The following is a 26,917-nucleotide window of genomic DNA, read 5'->3' as shown; positions in this document are numbered from 1 at the left end:
TTTGCAGACACCACAACTTTTAAAGCAACGAAAACTTCCGCCTGTAGTTCAGTTACAGAGAATCATGAACGGTGAAAATGAGGTGCCATAAATTCAGAAATGTCTTTTTGCTGTGGTTTTCTTTAGCGCTGCTGACCTTCGGATTGTGTAGCAGTAAGTAAACGAATCTGATTTAAGAAATATTGAAAATAAAAATGTTTGACGCATCTAAAGTTTTTTTTTATATTTCTCATACCGGGAGTTTTATCTAAACGATATTATTATTCATTCGTTGAAAAAACATCAAATTAATTTTTTTAAGGAAATCAGTGGCGTACCACGGACTGTTTATGAACAAATAATGTTTTGGTTAATTAGGTGGCCACTGCTTAGGTTAAATCCAGATTTTTTTACTTAAAATTAAAATATCTCTTTAAAACAAAATACTAAAACTACTTTGCTTCAGAAAATAAAATTAAAAGACGATTCTTTTTAGTTTTACAGTTTTAATGAAATAAAATAAAATCCTAACAAGATAAATGATAAACTATTGTTATTAAAAAAAAACACTATATACTATTAATAATTTTGAACAAAAATGTTTGTTAATAAATTAATAACCTTTTTGAAAAAATGTAGACCATAGAAACTAGATAAGTTGCTCCCTTCCTCATATTACCGCGCACTCTTTGAATTATACCTCCAGTGTTTCTTACTAATTCGCAGGAAAACTATACAAATTGTGCAAATATTTCATTGCATTTCTGGAAAAGTTAGCTTCATCTGTAGATAGTACTTCTTGGTCAAACATGGGATAATGGGCAATTTTGTCCAAAAACCATTGGGAAATATTAACACGCATGACATGGGTGCAATTAAAAATCATGCAAACCAAAATGTACGAGATATTCAGAATATTTCCAATTTTTCTGGTACTAAGTTAAGGATTTTCATCAATAGAATTTAAAACAGCTTTCTCCAATAATAATAATAAATAATTATTTGCTTTCAAAGTATCTGTTTCAGTAAACATTGTAAGTACATTTAAAAATGTTCGCAATATATCTTAAAAACCACTTTTAATTAAAAAAAAAAAAGCGATTCCTAGTCCATTTGAAATATCTCGCAAATATTTTTCAAATTGGGCACAACACATATTAATTTTTTTGCAATTTTTCAAAAAAAAAATCATATTTAAGGTATCCAAAAACCAAAAATCAAAAATTGGGGGCCTAAAAAAAGAATAAGTTTTATTATTTTATGGCGGATGGAAATTAAATGAAGTGAAATTTTCTCTTTTCATATTTCAGGCAACAAGGTATACCGCGTCTCCTTGAATGGAGACCGCTCTGTATCGCTACACTGGAAACTAAATTATCAGGACAACGCAGTTGATTTTGAAATACATTTGCCGGACGAATTCGGCTGGTTCGCATTCGGTTTTTCCGACAGGGGAGCATCGTTCCCCGCGGATTATTGCCTGCTCTGGAAAAATACGAAAGGGAAACTCAGTCTACAGGTGCGTGAAATGACCCTGCCGACTCCGTTAACGGTACCACAGCAAACCCCAGGAAAATAGTTATAGAACATAGTACTTTTTTAAATTAAAAACTATTCAGTTTAGGCATGTATTAATAACATTAAAAGAACAGTTGAAGAATTTTAAAAGGAATTCGGAACACAATTTAAAAAAGGATGTTTTACTTTTAAAAAAATGTTTTAAAAAAATGTGCGCTTATAAAATAATTTTAGATTGTGCATCCTTAAAATCTTTTAAACTCTTATTTTTACATTTTTTTCATAACTTGCTTATACAGTAAACTTCTAAAATGTGGAACACATTCATTTAAAAATCAAAATTTCTGGCAATTTTTGCACATTTTTTGGATTAAACAGAAAATATCGTGTGATTCAAAAAGCAGTTCCGTTTTTTAAATAGAACAACCGTTGCTTACCGAGTTCTGTGTCAAATTTCAAGCAAAATTTATACAGCGTACCAAATATCTATCCAAAACTTAGTTTTTGTCAGCAAAAAATTAAAAAAAAAGAAAATTAATTTTGAAATAAACAGGTAAGTCCCTAGGACCATTAAAGTTCTGAAATTGTCACAGTTATCACATGACATATCAGCAAAGCAAGTGAATATGGGGCTTCTAAATGAAATTTTAATTTTCCATGAAGGCAAAACAAGAACTCAAGAAGAAATCTGTAATTTGTTTAACGAAAAATATCTAGAAAGACCCATTACAAGATTCACAGCGAGTAAAAATGAGACAAAATTGTTGCCCTTTCTTTCTGTGAAAATACACATTTACAAAAACATAACTTGATTCGAAAACATCAATTTTTTTTATTATTTTTTTGTTTCTTTTCATGTCAATTTCGAATAGTTAAAAAAAACTTTTCATATAAAAACTTTTTTCTATTTTCTGTTGTGAATTATCAGGAAACACCTGAATCTGAGTTAGCCCGGTCACTTTTGCCAGTATTTCATTTCTTTGAAGGACACTTGGGCCAATGATAACGGAGTTTTGCAACTGGACAAGCAACAAGACTGCAAGAACTTTCGCGTCACGGAAAGGAGAGGTACAACGAAATTTGCGTTCACCAGAATTTTCGACACGTGTGACGATGAAGATTATATCATCGAGGTAAATTTACGGCATAATGCGGAATTTAATTTTGGTAAATTTTTATGAAAATCTAACCGTAGGCCTACCTAGCTTAGGATTATCTTTGTAACACTCAATAAATACATTCGCAATTCCACAATGGCGTTCCAGAACCTTATTTTGGTACTTCGTGCATACAAATTCTGAAAACTGATGGATTTGTGTAGAGTTTCATAAATTATTATTAGCCATACAATAAAAAATCCATTCTAACTAAATACAACAGTCCGCACGGCAACATCTTAAATACGGCCATGGCTTGTGGTACACGTGCTGAAAGGAATCGTCTCTTCCGCTTTAAAACAGACGAATATATTTTGGAGAATACTCAAAAACAATAACAAAGTGTATTTTCACCATTTAGGATGGAACGACGCATATTGTGTGGTCTAGAGGTCAGCACAGGCTGTATCAAGCCAAAGGAGTCAACGTAAGCGTTTCTGGCAGAGAACATTTCGGGATGGTAAGAGTGCATCTTTTGAAAAATACAGAAACCGACGACAAACTGCCGCCGTATGTGCAAGTCCTGGACCTTTTGGTCGATAAAGTAAAGGTGCCAGCGGTAGAAACCACTTATTGGTGCAAAGTTTTCAAGCTGCCTCGGGAATATGGACAGAAACATCATATTTATCAGGTAACTCCATTACATTGCAAGACATTCATTATTATTAATTATTTTTTGTCAATAATGACAAGGGTCGCTTGAAGTTTCCCACCTAATAATGATACAACACATTTTTTCTCCTTTTTCTGCATAGTGCCCTTGTAACTCTATACACTTCTCCCAGCCATGTTCCCATCTCTTTAACCTGTCCAAATAGTACAACCGCAAACTATTTGTTCACGAAGGCGATTTTTTTTTAATAACAATTTATTTCAGACCTCTAAACAGTTAACAATAAACTGGCCCCGAGGCCTTACAAAAACAAAAATATATATAAAATTCTAGTAAAATTAAATATAATAGTTTGTTAATATAACTTTATATTCTATTTTTTCTTATAAAGTCTTTAAGAGTTATGAAACATTTTCCTGGTAGTACACCTTAATAGAGTTTGTGGTATTTTATTAAACACCTGAATACTTCTGTATCCATCGATGCCTGGTTCACAAATATTTTTTAATGAGTTAATCGGTTCCTTTATTTCTAGGATCGTTGTTGGTTCCAAAAATATGCTAGCCACAACTTCTTCCTCTTCAAAATTTGTATTGGACTGTTGCTTTATTTTGTTGGCTAAAGTTTCTCCAATTTTTAAAAAGTGTATATTAAATTCTTTACCTATTTCTTTATCGTCTTTAGTGGGTTGTCCACTTGCATTAATTATTTGACGTATTTTTTTGGTTTTGTTTTTCTTGGTGTTCGTTATTTCGTTTAAAATCTTCCATATCTTCTTTTGCTTCATTAAACTTCTTTTCAGCTTATTGTTTCTGGAGCGTTGTTCTTAAGTTATTTAATACATTTCTTGCTTTTTTATATTCGTTTTTACAGTATTCGTTGTTATTTTTTTTCCATCTAACGTAAAGCTTGTCTTTTTCCTTAAGCTTGGTTAGGTATTCTTCAGTTATCCAGTAATTCTTTTGTTTTATTTTCACTGTGTATACTTTTGTACAAGTTTTCGTGGTGGTCGTTATTATTTCAGCTAGTTGTTGTTGAGCTACTCATCTTCATTTAGGTAACTTCTTTCTAATTTTTCCTTCGTCTTTATAATTATCGCTTTCTTCAATTCTACGGACATTACTTTGTGATTCGATACGTCGCTGTCCTCCAGTTTGATTGTGCATGTTAAATCTTTATTTGTTATTATGTGATCTCGGATAGATGCTGTAGTTTCAGTTTGTCTAGTTGCATTTTGTGGCAGTATGTTTTCGAATTTAAAGTTTGGCAAAAAGTTCACAATTACTTTGCGGTGGTCTATAGATACCTATAACAGTCAGCTTCTGCTTTGGTAGATAAAGCAGTTCAACTTTGTGCTTATCGTTTTGCAGATACCTTAGTTCCTTTCTTATATGTATACTGCATCCTCCTCCTCGCGTATTCCTTCAGTTATGCAACGCTACCTAGTTGATATGTTATAACAATTTTTTTCATTTGGGTATATCCAGGTTTCTGTCACAGCTATTATATGTATGATTTTATTTTGATTTAGAATAATGTCATTGAAATCCTCTAACTTATTTCTAATACTCCTTATGTTTAAATATAGTACATTAAGTTTTTGCTCCATTTTTGGTTTTGAACAGTTTCATTATATCACAGTTAGTATATATTTTTCTAGGATGAATTTAAGATTTATTTTAGGTTTAAGTCGCTTTCACTTCTTACTCTGATTGGTCGGTCAGTATCCTGTACTTTAAGGTATATTTTTCCATTGGCCACATACGCTGCACTTAATTTATTTGCTTTTTTGTAATCCCTGGTTTGTTTAAAGAGATATGGGTTTCGCTTCGTTAGATCATCATTAAAGTACATCTTTTTATTCTGTCCGAGTAATCCACATTCTCTTACCTTGATGCCACTTAATATTTTAACGCGTTTGGCCACTTTTTGTTTACTTTGTGTATCTCTAAACTTCACAAGTAGTGGAGCATCTTTCTTGGTACTTATTCGGTGTACCTCCAGAATGTCATCCTTACTTATTTCCACTTTCATTGTTCACTTTTTGTAGTACACTTTGGGACTTTTCTTTCTGGTCTGGGATCCCTGGGACTAGTAGAGTTCGTTCTACACCTTAAGCAACCGTTCAATAATGCTTTCAATCTTCTTTTCATCCATTTGCTTTCATTTTTCAACTTTTTCCTGTACTATAACCTCACTTTCAGCACGCGTGGTGCAATAATTAATTTTGTTTTCTTTATTTTTGACTCCCGCCTGCACTGCGTAACTGGGCTGCTTTTTTTTGCAATGTTTGCACTTTTTTTCGCTTTTTAAAAATTTACCTTCTGTACTAGACCTTCTGTACTAGACATAACCTATAAATATCTTCTTACGAAATCTTTGTCGTTCGAGTGCAGATCTCAGATGAAGCAGCAAAGAGAAGTCGCTTGGTTCTAGATCTGGTAAGTCTGATGGTCAAACAGTAATGTGCCCGTTTTTCTGCAATTTCTGTCCTCAGCTTGTCAAGAAATGATGCATAGTGTGCTCCTGTAATAGTTTTTCCCTTTTGAAGGTAATCGTCAACAGTCGCCATCACTTTCCCAGCCCAAAAATCAGTTTCTGCTTTTTTCGGAGTCAGTTCCCCCTTAGTAGTCCACTGTTTTTACTGTATGTTTAATTCGGGAGTATAATGGTGTACACAACTTTCATGAGCTCAGTTTAATCCGGTATTTCATACTTGAAGAATCGCCAAAACTCCTTTTAAAAATAGTTCGTGGATATTATGCAGATGTCTTATAAACTGCTCTGAATTGTTATCGCAAATCAGTTTTCATTTTCCTTCGCGGGCAATGAGAACATCACCCACGTTCCACCATTTCCTTCCACCAACGTTTTGGTAAGAAGTCCACTCGTTTAAGCAATGGACATCTTTAATTGTATTTGTAGTGATATAGACGGCAATGGTCTAATGCCTGCTAAGTTTACTTTGACATTACATTTTTACATTTCAGATAATTATTTTAGACACTGTTAGTTCATTTTTTGGTTTTGTTGGTGTGTGACGAATTTAAAGTATCAAATTTCAATCAATCAATCGGACAAAAATAGTGTATATCGACAATTGAATAATACAAAATTGTCAAATCAAAACGGTAACGCGTGTTTTAGTTCGAAGCAAACATCCAAGAATCTAGTCAGGGACTGGTCCACCACATGGAGCTGTTCCACTGCGAGACGAAAGTCGGCGAAAACTTTCCTCTTTACTCGGGGAATTGTTTCGCAGAGGAGAGACCCCCCACCACTCAGGTTTGCAAGAGAGTAATGTCGGCGTGGGCGATGGGAGCTCCCCCTTTCACATATCCAGAGGTAAATTTAAATGAACAATCTCGAAACTTGGTACAAAGAATGGTAGCGGGTGATTATTTATAACATCTCCCCCACCAACAAATAAAAGTTATATATTTTTCATTTTAGCAGTGTGTTATACTCTTAATAAAATCCCCTCAAAATTATGCACACTTCTCGTCATATACCCAAATCCAATGGTCTTTAAGATATATGCTCTTTTAACATAAAAGCAACATTCAAAAATGAAATAATATCCTAGAATTTATAATTTATATGTAAAGGGTGATTCGATAAGGGTAAAATAATAAAAAAAACTCGGAAGAATATAAAAATATACAAACAATTTTATTTGCCATTTTAGATTAGCGTATTACAATTAGGTATGAAAGATGATGTCATTCAAATGACCTCCGCGACGCATGTGGCACTTTTTGAAACAATTCAGGTTCTATGTCGGCTATTTCACGTCTAATCTCCTGTTTCAGCTCTGGAATAATGTTTGGTTTATTTCTATACACTCCGCTTTTTAGATACCCAAAAAAAAAAATCTAGGGGAGTAAGATCACATGATCGCGGCGGCCAATTGATATCGCCGTTACGTGAGATAATCCGACCAGGAAACTTGCATCGTTTCTCTGGATGTGTGACAAGTAGCTCCATCCTGTTGGAACCACAAATCTTCAATGTCCATACCTTCCAACTCCTCCCAGAAAAAATCAGATATCATGTTTCGATAGCGAACACCATTAACCGTTACAGCGTTCTCCGCATTATCCTCGAAAAAAAAAGGGCCAGTTATTCCTCTGCACCAAAATTCACATTTGAGGATGCATTGCTTTTTGAACAATCTCTCTTGAATTTTCAAATCCCCAAATACGAGCATTGTGTTTGTTTACATACAAAGCCAACGTGAAAATGTGCTTCGTCGCTAAAGATGATTTCCGTTGAAAAATGAACCCTTTGTTGATGATCCGGAGGTTTCAACTCCTGAGTTATTTGGACTTTATATGGGTGTAGATGCACGTCTTTTGTTAAAATTCGCTGTGTGGTTGAATACGTAAGGCCCACTTGCTGCGATCGATCGCGAATCGATATGTTTGGATCTTCGGCTACACTTTCCAAATTGTCCTCTCAGAAGGTCGATTTTGCGAAAAATTCACGTAGAGAGAGTAAATGCATTGTTTCTTGATCGATCATTTTTATAATAGGCTTGCACAATTTTTACACGTTGTTCAGTCGTATATTGCTCGATGACTAATTTTGTTTATGTTTTGAAATTTTGAAATTCTTATTGAATCACCCGTTATAACAAAATATTTGTGGGTGACAGTGTCAGTTAGCAGTTACAGATTTAGCAAAACTTACGTTCTTTTTATTATAACATGCCTTATACTGATAGAGAAAAATAATTAATTTTAGATTTTTCACAGACGGCTGTAATACTTTTTACCAAACTTCTGGATTCCTCCTGCGTCGGTTTTTGCTGAGTCGAACTGGTTGACGTTCCGCCAATTATCCTGTTGGCTTCTTCAGAACTTGACTGAAACTGGTTCGCATTTTACTGTGTACCTACTTAAATATTCCTTGAAGGGGGCGGAGCTAAATAAGGGGTCTAAACACCGTCTCGGATAACTGATTCCCATATTAATGACAGGTAGATACCTGAGTCGCGGTTAAGGTTGTTTATAGATTTCTATTGACTCTCGCATTTTTCGTTAGCAGAAGAATTGATTACATGTAAGAATTTTAGTTTTATGAAATAAAATTTTATATCCGGTTTCGTGATTGTGTTCGGCAACAGCTGATGAGTTTATTTGTCTTACTCGACGACCGAAGATGTTGATAGATTTTTGGACAAGTGCTAAATCTGGTTTTGACGTTATACCTCTTTAGAACTTTTACACTTCACGACAACTTTCCAATAGTAATGAGGCCGAAATAAATCCTACATTTGCCACTATGATCCTTTCATGAATTCAAAACATCACTGACCCCATATCAAAAGTTCTAAAGAACCAGATTTACCACTTGTCCAAAAATCTCTCAATGTCTTCGGTCCGTCAAATTCCATTTGAGATGCTAGGAGTTTACAGCATTCCATATTATTCCAATATAGCAACTAGGCTTAAAGAACATGAAAGAGCCAAAACTAAAATTCTTGCATGTAATCAATTCTTCTACCAACGAAAAATCCGAGAGTCTATAGAAATCTATGAACAACCTAACAATCTTACCTCTACTACCTGCCTACCAATATGAGAATCAGTCAATGCGAGCCAGTTTCAGTCAAGATCTGAAGAAGCCAACAGGATGATTAGCGAAACGTCAGCAAGTTCAACTCAACAAAAACCGACGCAGCAATTAATTTTAGAAACGAAAATAAGAGACAACATGTAAATGCGCGTTCTAGACCAAAAAAAAATCGTTCATCGAATCTATGAAAAATGTCAACATCCAGCCTAGCCAGTAAGAAGAGAACATTGGAAAGAGATGAAGATAGTGATTCAAGGAGTTTGATAATGGTCGACTTAATCGTCATTATTGCATTATTATTCAACAGTACGGGGTACGGGACGTGCAAAACCAAAACTTAATATGTGGCGTGGAATAAAACACTTTAAAGTTATTGGACGATATTTAAAATTTTTGCAGAAGGATTTATCTTAACTTCTTCAAAAAGTTGATAGCATTGAGATCCAACAATTCTGACATTAAATATGTACTGGTAAGAAGCCAATCTTAAAACTCGATGACCCATTTCATAAATTATTTCGTCTGTAGCATACCGCAAGTATATTTTGTAATTTTTCCCAATTTTTAACAACTCCGCTTACTGCGCAGCCAATTGATAATTTCTTTTTTTCTTGTCGATGCATTTGGTAAACTTTTACAAAGTCTAGAATGATAGCGTGCATTATCCATAACAATTAAGGACGGCCTTTCGAGTTTCTGCAGCGGATATTCGAAAATGCGACCAGTTTTATAGCGGAAGCTACGGTGATTATCCGGTAATTGGTGCTATCTCTGTCGACTGTACAGCACCGGGACGCAATAGACAAAGACAGAACGCTTCCTTGCTAGAAGTGGGTGCGTTTTGCCGTTTTTGTATACGATTGGAAGCAAGTAAAATACTGAGGCACCTTTTCTCTTGGTTTTATCATTGACTATGTCATGGCAAATCGTACCCACTATAACTATGGTTTTACTATAACTATACTGAAATAGACTATAGGCTGGTATTCTTTATTTTCCAGGAAGCGGCATTACCATTGGGAGGGAAAAATTTTAACCCATACGTCATGCTGGAAATTCACTACAATAACCCAGAACTCAAAGCAGGTATTGAATAGTAATCACAGTTGTTTGCGTCTGTCGCACAGAACATTTTTCTAAGGTCAAATTACATTTAATGGCTTTACAACAAAATAATAAAATTTCAAATTGAAATTTCGAAGTGCTAATAGTATATTATGCAACAAGTGCGGTAAACGCCATTCGACTCACGAGTTTATTTGACACGAGCGGAGCGAGTGTTTAATAGACCAGTGACCTAAAAAGTTTGTCTGTGATTATTAAATAGTCCACTAGACTTTTTATGGGGCCAGGCCAAATAGACTGGACCAAAAGCAATTTAAATTTTGAAAGAAAACAAAAACCAAAGATTTTACCTTTTTTTTTCCAAGTGAAAATGTATAAAAATATTCGATTTTTCTCAGTTACTTATTAATTAATTAAACAGAAAATGCCATTATTAGCTAGTTTTGAGACCAAAAAACATTTGAAAAACATTTTCACCTCTTATTTCCAAAACGAATAGATTCAACGCCACAAGTGAGCAAAAAAACATTTATAAGAGCATAAAATAATATACAGGACGTTCCATTAAAAAAAATTATGAAAACATCCCATCAAATCTTCTCAAAGATCAATAAAAATAATGAAATTTTTATATTTGTCCTTTGTATATCTTATGGGTGACCCTGTAGATACGGTGTAAAAATATACGATAATACGTCATAACATTGGTCGAGATTCCTACTGTGCAGATTTTTTTTTATTATTTAATTTTTTCCTATGCCTACTGTGCAGATTTTTTTTTATTATTTCATTTTTTCCTCAAATTAAAAAAAAACAAAACTATGGCTTTTTGTTTTTGTTTGTAAATACCTTTTCTTCATACCTGCGCATGTCCTGTGATCCTCACTCAAGAAGTATACATAACACATAAATAACCTAGTTTTTTTTAAGTCTCAAACTGCACTTACCACAAGGGTCAGAACGATGATCATTTTAGTATTTTCTTATTCTTTTTGCAACAAAATATTCCAACCAATATTGATACTTAATAAATAGTTTTTACTGTTTTTTAGGTTTTGCAAATATGTACATATATTTTATAAATTTTTCGCCATAAACATGGTAAATTGTCCACCTTTTAAAAATTGCCGGATGTGTTAAAAGACACCTCTCCAATAAACATATTAATTTCTTCATTTACCGCAAATTTAGGTAACTATATTTTTTTCAAGTATTAACAAGTTTACCCGAAAATTTGTAGTATCACGATTGTAACGGATGATGTAATCATCATCTTTCGTAGTTTCGAATTTCCCTATTATCACAACCGGAGTCACAATGGCGGCAAAATTTCAAACATACCTCGATTCTGCGTGAAATGACATGTCTTGCCGATGTATCCGTTGATAATTTGTAAGTCGAAGCAGTGATCACTCAAAACAAAAACAAACATATATCTAAACAGTGATTTCACGAACAGCCAATATCATTGATGGCGATTTCCAAGTTTCGATTTTGCACAATTTTGGCCAGTTTACGTTCCAAAACAGATGATACCTTCGTTTGGTTCGACATTCTTTCGCTAGATGGAGCACTCATAAATTATATAGTCTGTGCTACAATGGTAATTTCTTTATTTTGCTTATTTTAGGCATATTTTATTAATTTATCATTGACAGTTTCTGATGAAAATGTCAACCAAAACACTAAACATTAAAAGCCTAGAAGCTCCATAACAAATTACATTATAATATTTAAATATATGCTGTTCCCTTGCCTGGGCGAGTGACTCTGATGCATTAACAACGGGCAGAGTTCACGCGTCTTTCGCAGTATTGATTAAAATGGGACTTATTTAAGGAATGAAAAGTTCGATGGATTGAAAAACGTAGTTTGTGCTGGAAACTATTGTTTTTTAAGTCTCCACTTATCAGTTCGTGCTGAGTACCGTGTACCACGACATTCGTCTTTTGATCACACCTTAAAGTATCACATTTAAGGGTTTGAAATGGATTTTAAGAGCATTAGGTTTGTTAAAATGCTTGGTGAACATTGGTTCGGTGTTATAAATTGTTTAGTTGTGTTGCATTACCCACATATTTTTCTTGGTGAGTGAATTTTAGACATGTTTTTTCGTTTTGTTTTAAAAATAAGTATTTATAGGAATTGCACCCTAGGACCTGGCAAGACTGTTCTGGAATTTTAATAGCTAACAGGGATTAGAGCCGAGGAGATTCATGATGAGCGTTTCAAGTGGAAACAAGAATTGTAAGTACTAACCTATTCTTTGCAGCAAGCTGCATCATACTGACTTGAACCAGAATCCTTGCAAATTTGTATATGTAAAGATTTTTAAAACTCCCTTGTAGTTTGGTGTTCAGGCTTCTTGTGGTGGCGGTATTAGATAATTTGTTCGTCCACTTTATGGATATATTCACTACTCTAATTTTGACTTGATTCATTCCTAATGTATTATAATTAATATATTTGTAAGAACCACATTGTAGTTATATCACTTTGGGTGGGCATGTGATACTGAGAAGTGCTGTGCTAGTAAAATATTAAGGTAATGTTTAAAATATTACAAATAACCCGTTCCCAAGGGCTTGTAGCATTATCGTGAAAATCAAATTTTCAATAAGTTTATTTTAAAATTGCACTTTTCAGAAAAATCTATAACTCAGGAATTTTGATTACTCTTGTTGTGGATCTGAGTGCAGCAGATGAATGAAGAGAATAGTAGGCCTCAAATAAATCTACTTCTAGAGTTTAACGAAACAAAAAAGTGGACCAAGAACTAAAACTGATAAACTAATAATCTTATAATTTTTTCACTGACCTGAGGAAGTTGTACAAATGTTGTGTTGATATGAAGTATATGAAGGTATATCTGTTGAAAATAATTGGTTATTAGGTAGGTAACAAGAGTGAAGTGAGAGCTGTAGGGATTCCTTCAGGGGTTAAGTATATGCTTTTCAATTTTAATTTTTACCATTTAAACATCACTGAAGGTGGTGCAGATTTTGTAAAACCAAAAATCAAGCTAAACTAGTTTTGAACTAGTAATAGGCAGCATATTATTAATTAAACAATGTTTGATCCAAGATGATGAATAGGCAATTGAGTGTTTCCCATTTTGAGTGTCATTTACCCCACGAATAATCCTCTGGGAATAATTTTTGTATATGTCAATGGAAATGATGGGTTACTAAGGGAAATGGTGGATTTTATGGGAATATTAAAAGGATATCAGCTGATTTTATGGGGTCTCAAAAGAGAGTGAAGAAGTCCAGCATTTATAGGATAGTTCTTTTAAAAAGTATTGGTACCATTGCTACCAAAAGTAACAGGGATATTATTTTTCCACACTTTCCATAAATTAAGGCATGTTTCAATATGTATTTATTAAATAAAGTTTTATGGTTATTTGCAGATTAGCTTCTCATTATAAAGATAAATAATTTAATGTGGGAAAAAATGTTGGCACTAACTTCCGGTATGACTTCAAGTACTTCAAATTTGTGTTATAGTTGCTTATGTTAGTTATATTGAGACACCCTGAATTTAAAGTTATCAATGAAATTAGCCTTTTGATAAGTAATGTTATATTTAAATGTAACAATATATAGCAGTTATTTTATTGGGCCCTAAGCAGTAAGCACCGAGGTTTGAGTGTTTAGAATTCAGGTAAAGAATTTTATTTAATTGAACCATTTGCAGGTGGTTTCAAAGCAATGCGAAAAACTTAAGAGGTTTTGTTTAAAATAATGGGTGGTTTGTTATGTAAATGTTGGCTCAAAAAGGTCACCCAACTAACTCGGTTATCACAATCGATCAACTACAAGATGGTCGGTGAATCTCTCGGACTCGACGACGGAAACCAAAAAATCAATTAATATAAACAACCGTCCGGACAGTCTGTCCATTAATTGGGCATTTTCATTGTAGCCGAATTCTGGGTCTAGTTGATGCTTTTCCAACTACTGGTTAAGTTAAAAGTCTTCCATGCTTAAAGCAATTGTATCTGTGCTAACCCTTTGGCAAGCCATGTGAATGTCATTTACGGCGTCCAAGGTATCTATAGATTAGGCTCTAGTTTTTGTCACTTGTCACTTGCAACATCTTCAGACCTTTTCTATACTGGCATTTGGGAGGTACAATTTTCCAGTTCTTCGGTTTCTGTTCCTCATTCAACTCACATAACTCAGCTTTAGTGAATTTTGTTTTTCAAACATCTTGGATTAGCAGATTTTTCTATCGCCAACAATTTCCATTTTTCTGTTCCAGGCATGTTCACTGCCACTAGTACTCTACTGTACTGTAGTACGCAGAAAGGTAGACCATACATTGTTTAACCAATCGTTCACGGAATTCGTATCCACTCTGGCAGACTTTCCTACAATGTTTCCGCTATTGATATTGTGCCTCTTTGGAATCTCTCTACCACTACTATCATTTACAGGAACGTTTTTTTCCTTTTCTGAGTAAACCGCTCAAGAAGTCCTTTAACATCTTCTTGATTGTTTGTTTTTGTTTTGTCATGGTTGATAAAACCTTATATCTCTTTTTCTATGTGGTAGCAGCTTTAGATTTTCCAAACTTTAAATCCTGGCAAATTAAGAGACCCAATCCAATTCAATTAACTAAATTCTAAATATGTAGATTATATTCCGTTGCCATAGAAAAATGATTCGTTATAGAGGGAAATGAAGTAGTTGGGATTCGGAAAAATAGATATGTATGTAATGTATGTAAAAAATCGATAAAAATTGTGACAATTGTAACTCATATAATGTCGAACGGTAAATAATTGCGTACGTGTTTGTTGTAAAAGTATAATTTGTTAAATAGTACTCTTTATGATATTCATACCTATACTGTTTCTAGTTAGTTATCATAGTTATTGCTAACTTAAAAATTCTTGCCAAGTAAAAATCTGTATTCTGTTTTTCTAAATTTGACAATCTAAAATTTTTAGCTGCATTAGAACTTGTGGAAAATCATTAAATTAGTTTATTTTAGATAAAGTAAAAGATTGGAATATTGATATGCACTATGTTTTTTTGAAGTAGTCAAAACTTTGCTATTTGTTTGTCATTCTTTTTTTTTTCAGCTGTTGATATTCGCATTACGAAACTAATAAAATTTTGCTAATTTTCAGTTTTTTTCTTTTTCTTTGTTTGGACTTTGCGGAGATTTTCAGAACAGTCTGCGACATTCGAGTGCCTAAAAAGAAAATAAAACCATTAAAAACATAATTTATTAATTTATAGCATATGTATGCCAATACGCGCAAAATTTTCCTTTAATAAAATAGTAAAGGGTTTATTGGATTTTATTAAATTTATAGGGTTAACTTTTTTTGATTAGTGCCTCGAGAATCGTGTATACTCTATTCTAACATAAAGAAATGTATGTATCGTAAAAAATAAATATAAGCATCTAAAAATTACAAACAATTTTTTGCAAGAAAAGACAAAAAGGACTTGAAATTTTTTAAATAATAAATACCTTAATTCTTTTGAAATTGTTTTTGTGAATACCATCTTCTACCTTCTACTAAATGAAAAGTTAAATAAAAATGAAATAAGTAATAATGAAATAAAATATTATTTACTCACCTGTATTCGTTTCTGGCTGCTTATAATCACAAACATCAGGGTGATACTTTGAAGTATCCCTTGAATTTCTTTCGTGAAGATTGTACAAACAGATTTATTTGGATCTGATGCTTCAATGTAAAACTGTCATACGCAATTTTCTTTTCTTCCGGCCATTTAAATGTATTCACATAATGATCTATTTTCCTCTGGACAATTTATAGATCGGTGAAAAAAACAGGTCGCAACAGAAATTTTAAAGGGAAATACAGATTATTATGAAATTAAAAAAAAACAATTAATTTAAAGAAAAATGTTTTTTTTTAAACTAGCAAAAAAACGGAGACAATACATAGGGGGAATACTGTTGTTTCTAAAATAGGTATATAAATATTAAATTCTTTATGTAGGCTTTACTATTATAAAGTAAATATTAAGTTATTTACCTATTGTGGATATTCCAACCGATCCTCTATCTGAAGCAAAATAATTAAGACAGTGTCTTTCCTGGAATCCCGCAAACTAATTTGTGCGCTTCTTTATATTTCTAGGTATTCGTGTTTCTATTAAATCTAAATCATCTTCGACAAATTTCTTCTAGATCCTCGATCTCAACAAGTTTGGTTCGTTAAACAACACAAAAATAATATCAAACGCAAGGCCTTGAGGGCAACTTGACCGTCTCTTAATGTTCGCGGAAAAAAAAAACGCACTGAGCGCCGCTTCAACAGAATACGATTTCGCATGGCTAGCAATGTCTTAGTAATATTGTTATTTAACCATGGTCATAAAAACGTTTGTATTCCGTATACATTAGATTACCAAGAAACGATTATTTACCGTAACAATACGATTTGTTAATGTTCGCTAAAATCTGCTCGAGAAAAAATGTTATTGATACGAGTGCCTTTTTCTACTTATTGTATATTCGTCTCGAATATTGTTAATAAATTTTCTTTCTTTCCAATGATTTTTTTTATTTTGATTAAATTTAATGAGCTACGTAATTATTTAATATCTGTTATCGGCTCCAGTCGTTTGTTGCGTTCCCTGCAAAGTTGAATAGACAGAAATTCGAATCGATAGTCAAAACATTCAAAACCGTTGACGCTAGATGTGAGAAAACTGAAAATTAATCCTCAAACGGCATCAAAAATGGTTTACAATTTCTAGATTTTCTTTAGTTAGTACCATAATCGAGTAATTGAATAAATGGACATCCAGAATAAACAGGACAACATCCAACACAACTAAATTAGAACAAAAAATCACCAATCATTTTTCTAATTTAATTGTGTTAAGGGGATTTTGGTCAAGCAAAAGTCACTTCATTCAACAATATCCAACCCAATTCCCAACCTACATGCAAATTTTCCGAGAATTTATTTTGGGAATTGAATTGCTTTAGTCGGTGCTATTGAAGCAAACTTAAAAACCGGAATGCATTTTTTGACTTACCGTATGCTAATTCTGGTTAAGTGTAATACGGGGTGACTCATTAGTGCGAGATTCTCTCACATCTCCATAAGTGTTGGTTTTATCGAATTTTCATTGTGCAGGTAGAACAAAAATTCATTATCTTATTGGTTTCGAAAGTTATGAGAAAATTGTAGATACAAACGTTGCACAATTTAAAATTACACAGGGTGGCCCAAAGAAAGGTGACGAGTTATTCTAAAATTTTTAGCAATTATAGAATTCGCATAATAAATCAACGAAGATTATAGCGCAACACCCTGTATAATGGTAAAAAAAATGTGAATTAAGTTTCTCGCTAAAAATCACACAGAACTCAACATCAAATCGCTATTTTAGGAATCACCGACAATTCGGGTATTAGGCTGTATGTGTCGAATAAGTTGAGAAAGATGGACGCCGGTGTCATGGAGCTCGGCCTAGAATATACCGATAAAATGGCCATTCCTCCCGATCAAGACTTATTTCCACTTATTGGCTACTGCATAAGTTCCTGTACAAGCATGGTAAGTTTAAGCTACAAGTTCTTGTACCGTTTCTAGGGCTCTCACATTTTTGGGGCATTGAAATTACATAGCCCACCCCATCACTCTCATCCAAAACATTATCATACTTCTTAAGTTTCCTTATTATTGCCTCAAATTTTCTACAGTGATCTTTAAGTTTTTGCCCGGGTTCTGCATGTTCATACGTCTTCGTTAAGTAGATTGCTTAGTGAATGATTTTCACCTAGCGAATACAACTCTGAGCTTTGGTTGAATTCTCTTGAATTTATCTAAATGTATATCTGCTAAGCCTTGGACTATTATCGCTTGTGCTTCAGAATTCATGTTCACTCAGCTCTGTTTTTCAGTTTTTAAAGCTCTGTTGTAAGATCTCTCATGAAAATTATTTTAATTCTCAACTGTAGTTGTAGTTGCTTGAAAGATTAACGAAATTAACGACAGTGTCACATCATCGACTAAAACCCTCATAGAAACTTGAGGAAAACGGAATCGGAAGAACGCTTGCAAAGATACAGAACTTATTGAACTTTAACATGAACACAGAAGGTAGTAAACTTCTGCCTTCAATGAAGGAATACATACAATATTTTGAACTAATTTCAACAGCCCCGCTAGAACAAAATATTGACCTAAGCTAGACACAAACTATAGATGCTTAACGTACAAGGTTTTGGTTAAAATATCTGGTTGCATTTTAGTTCTATTGTGACACTCGATTCCCAAACAAGAGTTTCTTCAAATGATTTGATCTTCTCTTCCATATCTTTTCTCCATTGTGCAGAATCATTTTCATTCTTACACACAAATGTACGAAATAATTTTGCTTTTTGGTCTCATTTTAAGCGCTTTTCTTCGGAAACGTGTACCATAATGTGTAACATTTTCTAAATTGGCATTGACCATATCTTATATATCATATATCGTTTAATATCGGACACGGGATAATAATACTTTTGTAACAGTGGATTTGTGTATGTTTTCTTAAAATCGATATTCTGATGTCTTATGTCATTCTGGAGACACAAACAATAGGACTAGAGATTTCAGCATATTTTGTGGCTATTGAAATTCTATCATCCATCCATCCATCCATCGTATTCTGCAATTTCTTCTCTACATTATCACAGGTTTTATGCAAGATTATGGATGCATGTTCTAAACTAAACTAAAGTAACTAAATTGGTGTGTGTGTCGTGGACCTTTGAAAAAATAAACTTTAGGAATCCACGGCAGTCACGTTTACAACATTTTTAAGGACAACTTGCGGAGACTGGAACTAGCACTGAGGCTTTGTCCAGCCAGTACTCGGCAATCAACTATATTGCTAGTAAGGGTGACAACAATACCTTATTACAATTGGTTCTTTGGTCTGTGACAGTTTGAACATTAATATAAGACCATCGAAAGGAATATAACTAAGGGATTTCTTTTAATGACATTAAACTGACGTGACATTTGTCTGGTTCTGACCTTAAGACATTGACGCTTTCTTCTGACATTAGATTTATTGGTAAATAGAATTAATCTTTTTCATTTGATTCTATTTGATCGACTTCTTCCAATGCATGGTGAAACAGCACTTCTGATTTTGTGATTTTGGATGATGACTTTGATTATGGCCAAGCCGTTGCTGATTTTAATTAACAGACTGACTAGGACTAGATGATTTACTTGAAACATCTAAGTTCAACATCTTACTATTCCTCTTACTTCACTTTCAGAATATATATTTTGACTTTGTTCTTCTGCTAGTTCGATGCTTAAAGCTAATGAACAACAATGGCCCAACTTTTTTCTGACAAAAGACTTTGTTCATGTTTTTCTGATAAGATCCACGTACCGAGGCTTCAGGGCCAATCTATATTAAACATAAAGATACTTTTTTATCTACAGGAACACCATTACAGCTGAAATAAAAATTCATTCTTTCTGAATATGGTTTTATATCTGTTATGTTCGGGTTGAATTGTTCTATATTCCCAATAGAGTAAAACATTTTTTTCCTACTTTGTTTTTTTCTTACTAATTCATTCAATATGTCGACTTCTACGACTGTACTCTTCGAGACTTGACCTTTTTATCTCTGTTGTTAAGTGTGTTAAGGTGCGTTTACGATAAAAGCTTAAGTGCACTTTACAATATTTTGTTTACTTTCGAGCTCCAGATTTTTAATTTGTATGTATCGACGAAGGGTATAATTGATTTTAGGGCTTACCCGCAGAAGGGATAACCATCTTCGGTTCTCAGTTGCATACTCATTTGACCGGTGCAAGGGTGTATACCAGACACTTCGACTCATATGGACGGGAACTGCCAGAACTGAATCGTGATAACCACTACAGCACGCACTTTCAAGAAATCAGAAAGCTAAAAAAGCCGATCAAAGTACTGCCGGTAAGTAAGGCAACGTTTGTAAGTACTTATGTAGAAATATTTCCTGAAATATTCGAAATACATGATATGTTGAAAAAAACAAGAAAATCATAATATGAAACACACATGAGTTATTCTTCAAGCAAATAAGTTAAAATTTGTGCAAAACGTCTTCCTGCAGAGGAATTGATCTCTCGCCCTCTTCTATTTTCTTCAGCAATTCTTCATTAGATGGAGTAGCTTAGTAACTCTGTTTTTCTTTTTTGAATGGAATGAACAGTGGAATTATCACTCAAAATTACTAAGTAACCAAAACACATTCATTGTCATTGTCGCTCGATGAGGAATTTTCTTCTTCCCGCTGGACAAATTTTCGTTTGATTTGGGCAATTTTTACAAACTTTACTTAAATGTACTTTCAACCTGCACACATTATTATTATAAAATTCACCAATTATCAACACTATCAAAAAATCAAAAATTAACTTCAAGTTTATACAAATATACTTTGCATCATGCGTAATGTATGAGAATTTTTTAGTAAGGTAAATAATATGAATGTCTTTCAGCGATTGCCAATTGCCAATAAGTTGGTAATTCCTCAAACTCTATATGTGTTTGTAAAAATTGTTGTATAGTAAGTTTACTGCTTATAAGGTTATAAAATATGAAAGATATAGTAATAAACATGGCCTTTAAATAGTCAATGAAAAGGTATTTTCACTATTTCTGAGACAGTTTCCATTTCATTTACACTATTTGTTCGCGTTTGCTAATCTCAATGTATCGATTACTGCATTGTTAAATATTTATAATTGATTTAGAAAGGAACCTACTTTAGTTTTCTATTTTTATATATATAAAGTAATTATAAAAATTTTCATTACAAATTGAAATAAAAAAACCGTGAAGTAATTTTTTCAAAGAGAATTCGCAATTTTTATAATTTTTTCACATTTCGCATTTAGAAAAAGGTTTTAAAAAGTTGTAGCTTCCGAAATATATTAAATATTACGTTACAGTTTTATGCCACCTAACTTAGTGATTTTTATTGTTAATATAGATAAAATTATTAAATTAATTAGTTAAATTATTTAAAATAATTGTAAACTTTTTTATAACTATGAACCTCCGAAATTTCAAAGAATAGTGAATTGTGGTCTAATAAGTGTATTATATCTTCTGCCTGTTCATTAATTTTAAAATTATTTTGTGTTAACTTTAATTTATTTATTGTAAAGTAAGTAAACAAAGATAATAAATAACATAATAAATTAAAATTAAATAATATTTTATTGTAGATGAAGGAGCTCATGGTTATTTGAAAGGCAGTGTAAATTTAAATGAATTTATAATAATACAGGGAAAAGACACTATGTGTAAAAAAATCAGTAGGTCGAACTTGACGTATAATAGTAAATTATGCAACAAGTGCGATAAATGGCATTTGATTCACGAATTTATTTGACACGAGCGGAGCGAGTGTTTAATAAACGAGTGAGTTAAAAAGTTTACCGAACGTGTTGCCTACTATACTTTTTCTACGACCGTTTGTTTTTGGTTACATTTTTGTAAAACAACACGAATACATTCACTGACATGACCGTCAGAATTGACAAACGTCAAAATTCAATGCGTGGGAAATATGTCCAAAAACATCCGATTGCTCCCAATTCCGTGCGGTAAGATACCGGAAATGTCCGAAGTGGCTCGGATTCATGTGAAACGAAACTGACGTGGTAAAGTGACGCTTCCCGTATGCTAGTGTGTAATTAGGTATTTTACAGACGGGAGTAGAAAAATATATATACCGGTTTACCTTCTTAATAAAATGTTTCTGTCACGAATACATTCACTGACATGACCGTCAGAATTGACAAACGTTAAATTAAAAGCGTGGGAAATATTTCCGAAAACATACGATTGCTCCCAAACCCGTTCGGTAAAATCCCGGAAATGTCCCAAGAGGCTCGGAAATTGATGAGAAAATCACAAATAGTATAATGTGCATTTGTCCATATCAGCCGAGGCACCAGCGACGAACATCCGAAAGCGGACGAAACATCTATCAAAATAAACAGAGAGGTTAAAATACAGGTGTAATCGAGGCTCAAATATCAAATTAATTTATAAAATGCGGCCAAATTACATTACTTTGATTAATTATCTAAATAGGTGGTTACCACTATTCAGTGTACGTACAAACAAAACAAAATTAATAGTTTACAAAATAAAGTAGAGGTTATTGGACATGATATAAAGAACAACAATTTACGCTATTGTTTAAGCTAAAAAAAACTTACAACTTCTATTAAAACTTAGATAACTTTTACTTTTTGATTCTTGGATATGCTAGGTAGCTGGTTAATTTTTTGCATAATCCAAAGTGTTTTAATTGACAACCATATCCTTAAAATAGTGGCATGCGTTTTTTTTAACCTTTCATGATTCGTTATAATCGCCGTATCCGATTTTCCGAGTAAAACGTACCTAAATACAATTTTGCTATGACAGCAATGACTTATTTAAAATAATTGAGAACCTTTAAACAAACACATTTATAATCGGTTTGGCTTTTTGTTTAATTAAAATGCAACTGAATCTTTTAAGCTGATGAGTCACTGTAAATATTAACAGATGGATTTTAAAAACATCGTAATGTAAACAAATCATAATTATTCTGTATCGAGGAAAATGCTTTCTCCACGGCAACGTTTTGCCGCCCTCCCTTCCGCGCTGCCCCGAACGAGCCCTATACGATTTTATTATTTAGACGGGAGTAGAAAAAAATATTTACCTGCTTATCGCAATATTGGAAAACGATTTTCCAAACATAATGCTAACTTATGTTGGAAAATATAAAAATTGAATTAATATTTAAATCTTTTTTTTTTTCGCTTTTTGCGACAGTCGTTTCGTCTACGTCATCGCAAATATTTTGCATTTTAGGGCGACGTGTTGATCACAAGATGCGATTATAACACCAAGGGTCGGCGAAATATTACTTTGGGCGGCTTCAGCATAAGCGACGAAATGTGCGTGAACTATATTCACTACTATCCGCACACAGATCTGGAAGTTTGCAAGAGTTCGATAAGCGACCAGGCCCTTAAGACATTCTTTGACTACATGAACGAGTACGTATAAATTTGTAATTGTTTTAAATTTTCTGAATGTCAATTCAAGGAAAAAAATCCCAAAACCATTTGATAGATCCAAAATTCCAATCCGTTTTGGACCTTTTCATGGGGTGTGTCAAATTTTTAAACGATATAATTTACTTAGTCGTTCCACAAAGTTAAGAAACAATCCTTAGAAGAGAACCATTTTTTCATAAAGAAAAAACAATCCATTAAAATTGTGAAATAAATTAATTAAATGTTTTAATTGATTTGTCTTCAGAAAACTCTATAGGTTGAGTTATTGGGATTTCAAAAATTAATACTTTAAATGATCCGAGGAAATGCGGGCTTTAAATTAAACCCGAAATATTTCTCAAATAAGGAAGTCGATCTCCCTTGCACATACCTTAACAACTCTAACTCTCAGCTCGTTTTGTTTGGCGGTGGCCATGATTTTGCTTTAAATAATAAAGTTAAATTGATTCTGTGTACTTCGTAAGAAATTTTGACGCATTTTTTGATAATGAGATTTACTTGTCATTTGTCTTATTTAGTCCAACAACATTATTGTAAACTTAAGGCCATATAAAATTTCTTACCCGTCCAATCAAACTTACTGATTGGTTAGATATGAGCACACTTATGATTATTTAGACACACAAGGCGGCAATCTGAACCCTATTACAGGTCATTTAACTGTTTCTTTCCAGATGGGAAAATCAACCGACATCGTCTACCAATGCAGTATCCGATAATTACAGAGCGATAACTTGGAACCCCATGAGGGTCCAACTATTGAACGAAGTGTATCGCGAAGCTCCGCTGAGTATGCAATGCAATATGTCCAGCGGCGATCGATTCCCGGGATACTGGGAAAATGCTTCGGTACCTCCGGTCTTCCTTCCACTGACGCCGTCGTCTAGAAAATGCAACCGCGACGCTTACTAAATGTAGCCGTTAATAAACCAATTTGAAGCATTCTAGCAGCTAGTCCAACAATTAAAACAATTTAAAATATTGGTTGCGTGTTAATTCTTAAACCATATTTTCCTAATATTTGAATTGTCAATTTGGATTGAACCCGACCATTAATATTTCAGCCGTCAGGTCAGACGACAAAAATTTAAAATAAGTCGACAAATACCAACCAGTTGGCGAAACCAAAAGGTAAAAATACAACTTGCAAATTTTCCACTTGCATTCGCGTCCCCTTTTAAGCAACAATTCTCCAATTCCTCTTCGTTCGTTAAAATCGGCACCGACTTCGAAACGCTCGGTGAGATTTCTTTTCAATCGGCAGAGGTTCTCCAAAAGAAATACTTTTTTTCTTCCTTTTTTCAATAGTTCCCGCGATACAATTCAAAACTGTAAATTTTAAAAAAAGAAACTAGAAACGCGAAGGTATCGGGTGGGTATAGAAAACCCAAAACAGCAAAATCACCTCCCGTTGCCGGGTCTGAAAAAACTAAAGTTCCATTTCGCCCAAAAAGAAGAAGTGAACCGATTGACTGTTAATTGGTTTTTAAGAAACGACATTTTCAAAACGGTTCTCATCAGAATCACAAAAAAATCAATATCGAATTCGTAAACTTTGAAACAAAACAATCCGCGTGACTCGTTGGTAATTTGATAACTACTTCTAAAAAAAATGAATTTATAAATAAATCGAGTTCCCAAAGTTTTGGATAAAATGCACACCAAAATTGCAATTGCAGTTTCTCCAAATGTAAATCGGCAAGTTTCCTTACCATTTGAACTCCTTTTACAAAAAAATCATCGATCTTAGGGGTAAAAAGTACAATTTTGTTTTGAAAACGCCGATGAACAATGAACGCAAGTAACGTTATCCAACCTATTACACAGAGTCAATCGTAAATGTTGTCTCAGAAAACGGAAAACTTTGGCACTATTTACTGTTCCGACGGCGACAGTTTTTGATTTTGCTGCCCGACGGCGAATTTGTTTTTATCCTTGCGAAAACAATCTCTCACCCAACTGAATAGCAATTTCAAAATCTGCTGGATGTAAAGCCTCTTAAAAATCCAATTGACTAACCGAATCCGGTAGAATAACCAAGAAATTCTTCTTACTGTCCAAACCTCCTATCGAATGGACGAAAAAATGTATACATCTTCGTTAAGACTGCTCTGGTCTGCACTGTGTGGCGGTCAGTTCGGCACTGGCGTCCTGGGCGGCATCCCCTTGCATGCACATACGGTATGGCACGCGCTTGGACCGTTACAGTCGCATGACCTTCACGTGTTCATTTCATAGCGGGGTTTCAAACAAAACAACCAAAAACTAGGAAGTTCTTCATAACCATGGTCAATATATTGTAGGAATTTAGGCGAACTTTATTTAATACTCTCCGAGAAATGCTGATGCCTCAACTAGCGGAAAGGTATGAACGTTATTAACATACACTGTTAAACTTATAACTCAATAACTTCCTGATACCCATCAATTGCTTTTGGTCGCCTCAATTTTAATAGGCGCTCCTCGACTCCATTAATCACTTTGTTTATTGGAGGTCCTCCCCAGTGTTTGTTTGGCTGGCCTTTATATCAGCAAATTTAGATTTCGTTTTGCTTTTCCAGTCTGTCAGTGCCTGCAGAAACCATTATTAACTTCAAGAACATTGTCTATTTGAAACCCTTTTTTCAACCCAAACATACATTTTATATCTAAATGCTTCACATAAACTTACTATTCTCCATTCTGTTATCGTATTTTCATCATATCCTAAAGAATTTTGGCCGTTTACTAAATTGTCCTATAATTTTTCCAAAGTATTTCGCCCATCTTCAGCATTTAAGTTATCACTTTCAATAACATATCCTGCGAATCTAATGTAATGGTTTTTAATTGTTTAATGAAATGAAAGGAATTAAGTACGAACTAGATAGGTAGATATTTTGCTAGAGAATATGTCGGAGCACTAACGGGTAATCCTGGTGTGGGAATTGTAGAGTCATATGCAGAAGAAGTCTTAATAGCAGATTTAACTTTGGTTTCGTAGATTCCTAGATGACGTAGGATCTTTTTTAAGTCGATGATTCACTTGTGTTCCTGTCCATGAATTTCATTAGCTGTTTGTTTAATGAAGGCTCGACATTTAAAATGATTTCGTCTTTTGTTTTTCTCTCAAACAATTTCTACATTAGAGATATTAAGCGTTCCATCACAAAATACACTTCATCACCACCTTCTAAAAACAATGAGTTCGAAATCAACCCCACAGTTGCCTCTGTTGTCCTTCCTTACATTTAAAATATCACTGACCACATATCAAAAGTTCTTAAGATATATAACATGAAGATTAGGAGGAGGAATCCAGAAAATTTGTAAGTAGTATTACAGCAGCTTGTGGAAGTTTCGTTAAAAAAAGACGTTGTGCATCCTAACCATCTTCTTTCATTATAATTGTTTTTCAACTGTGTACTAGTCGACACGCATTTGTGCTTCCACTGAGTTTGTGTACCAAGGGTAAAGCTGTATCCTCCCATTTCTCACCTATGATCTGGAAACGCACTTGACTTATAGAGAGCTTATTGAACTAAGAATAACACAAAGAACATGCTGGGCAACAACTTTTGAGGACGAAGAAAGAGTTAAAAGAGCCTGGGCAGGACAGATTGCCAGAGAAGCACACACAAGATGGACAGAACGCATGATGCATTGGACGCCCAAAAACGCATAAAAGAAGCATCGGTAGACCTCCCAGGTGGGTGGAAGGCATCAAAAAGGCAGCGGAACGAGAATGGAACAAATAAAGAAGAGCGGTTGCAGTGCAGTGGATGTTTAAAGGCTGAAGAAGAAGATACCATTTGAAATATTTTAAGCTGTTTGACTGTCTCTGTTTTTCAATCCAAATTTTACAACAGATATTTTGTATTTAAAATATCGTTTTAATCAATAAACAAACTGAGTTATTTATACATGAGATTGG

General features: G+C 33.7%; 2 protein-coding genes across 2 annotated transcripts in view; one reads left to right on the top strand and one right to left on the bottom strand.

Annotated features, from left to right (window-relative positions):
* The window catches only part of LOC132707941 (casein kinase II subunit alpha-like), a 31,301-nt gene extending 19,907 nt beyond the window's left edge, over positions 1-11,394 (bottom strand). The window contains exon 1 of the mRNA XM_060679994.1: positions 11,254-11,394. Coding sequence (XP_060535977.1) covers positions 11,254-11,276 — 23 coding nt within the window. The 5' untranslated portion in view covers positions 11,277-11,394. The remainder of the gene's footprint in view (positions 1-11,253) is intronic.
* On the top strand, positions 73-23,991 carry LOC132707940 (tyramine beta-hydroxylase). The gene is made up of 10 exons (XM_060679987.1): positions 73-153; positions 1,290-1,498; positions 2,484-2,630; positions 3,016-3,285; positions 6,415-6,612; positions 9,849-9,933; positions 17,307-17,473; positions 19,682-19,867; positions 22,796-22,983; positions 23,679-23,991. The coding sequence occupies exons 1-10, from the start codon at positions 78-80 to the stop codon at positions 23,914-23,916; spliced, it is 1,764 nt and encodes a 587-aa protein (XP_060535970.1). The 5' UTR covers positions 73-77; the 3' UTR covers positions 23,917-23,991.
* The last annotated feature ends 2,926 nt before the right edge of the window (positions 23,992-26,917 follow it).

This window comes from Cylas formicarius, unplaced genomic scaffold (assembly GCF_029955315.1).
Source record: "Cylas formicarius isolate icCylForm1 unplaced genomic scaffold, icCylForm1.1 PGA_scaffold_9__14_contigs__length_23061073, whole genome shotgun sequence".
Taxonomy (NCBI): Eukaryota; Metazoa; Arthropoda; class Insecta; order Coleoptera; family Brentidae; genus Cylas; species Cylas formicarius.
The sequence above is the reverse complement of the archived record's forward strand: the minus strand, read 5'-3'. Positions and strand labels throughout refer to the sequence as shown.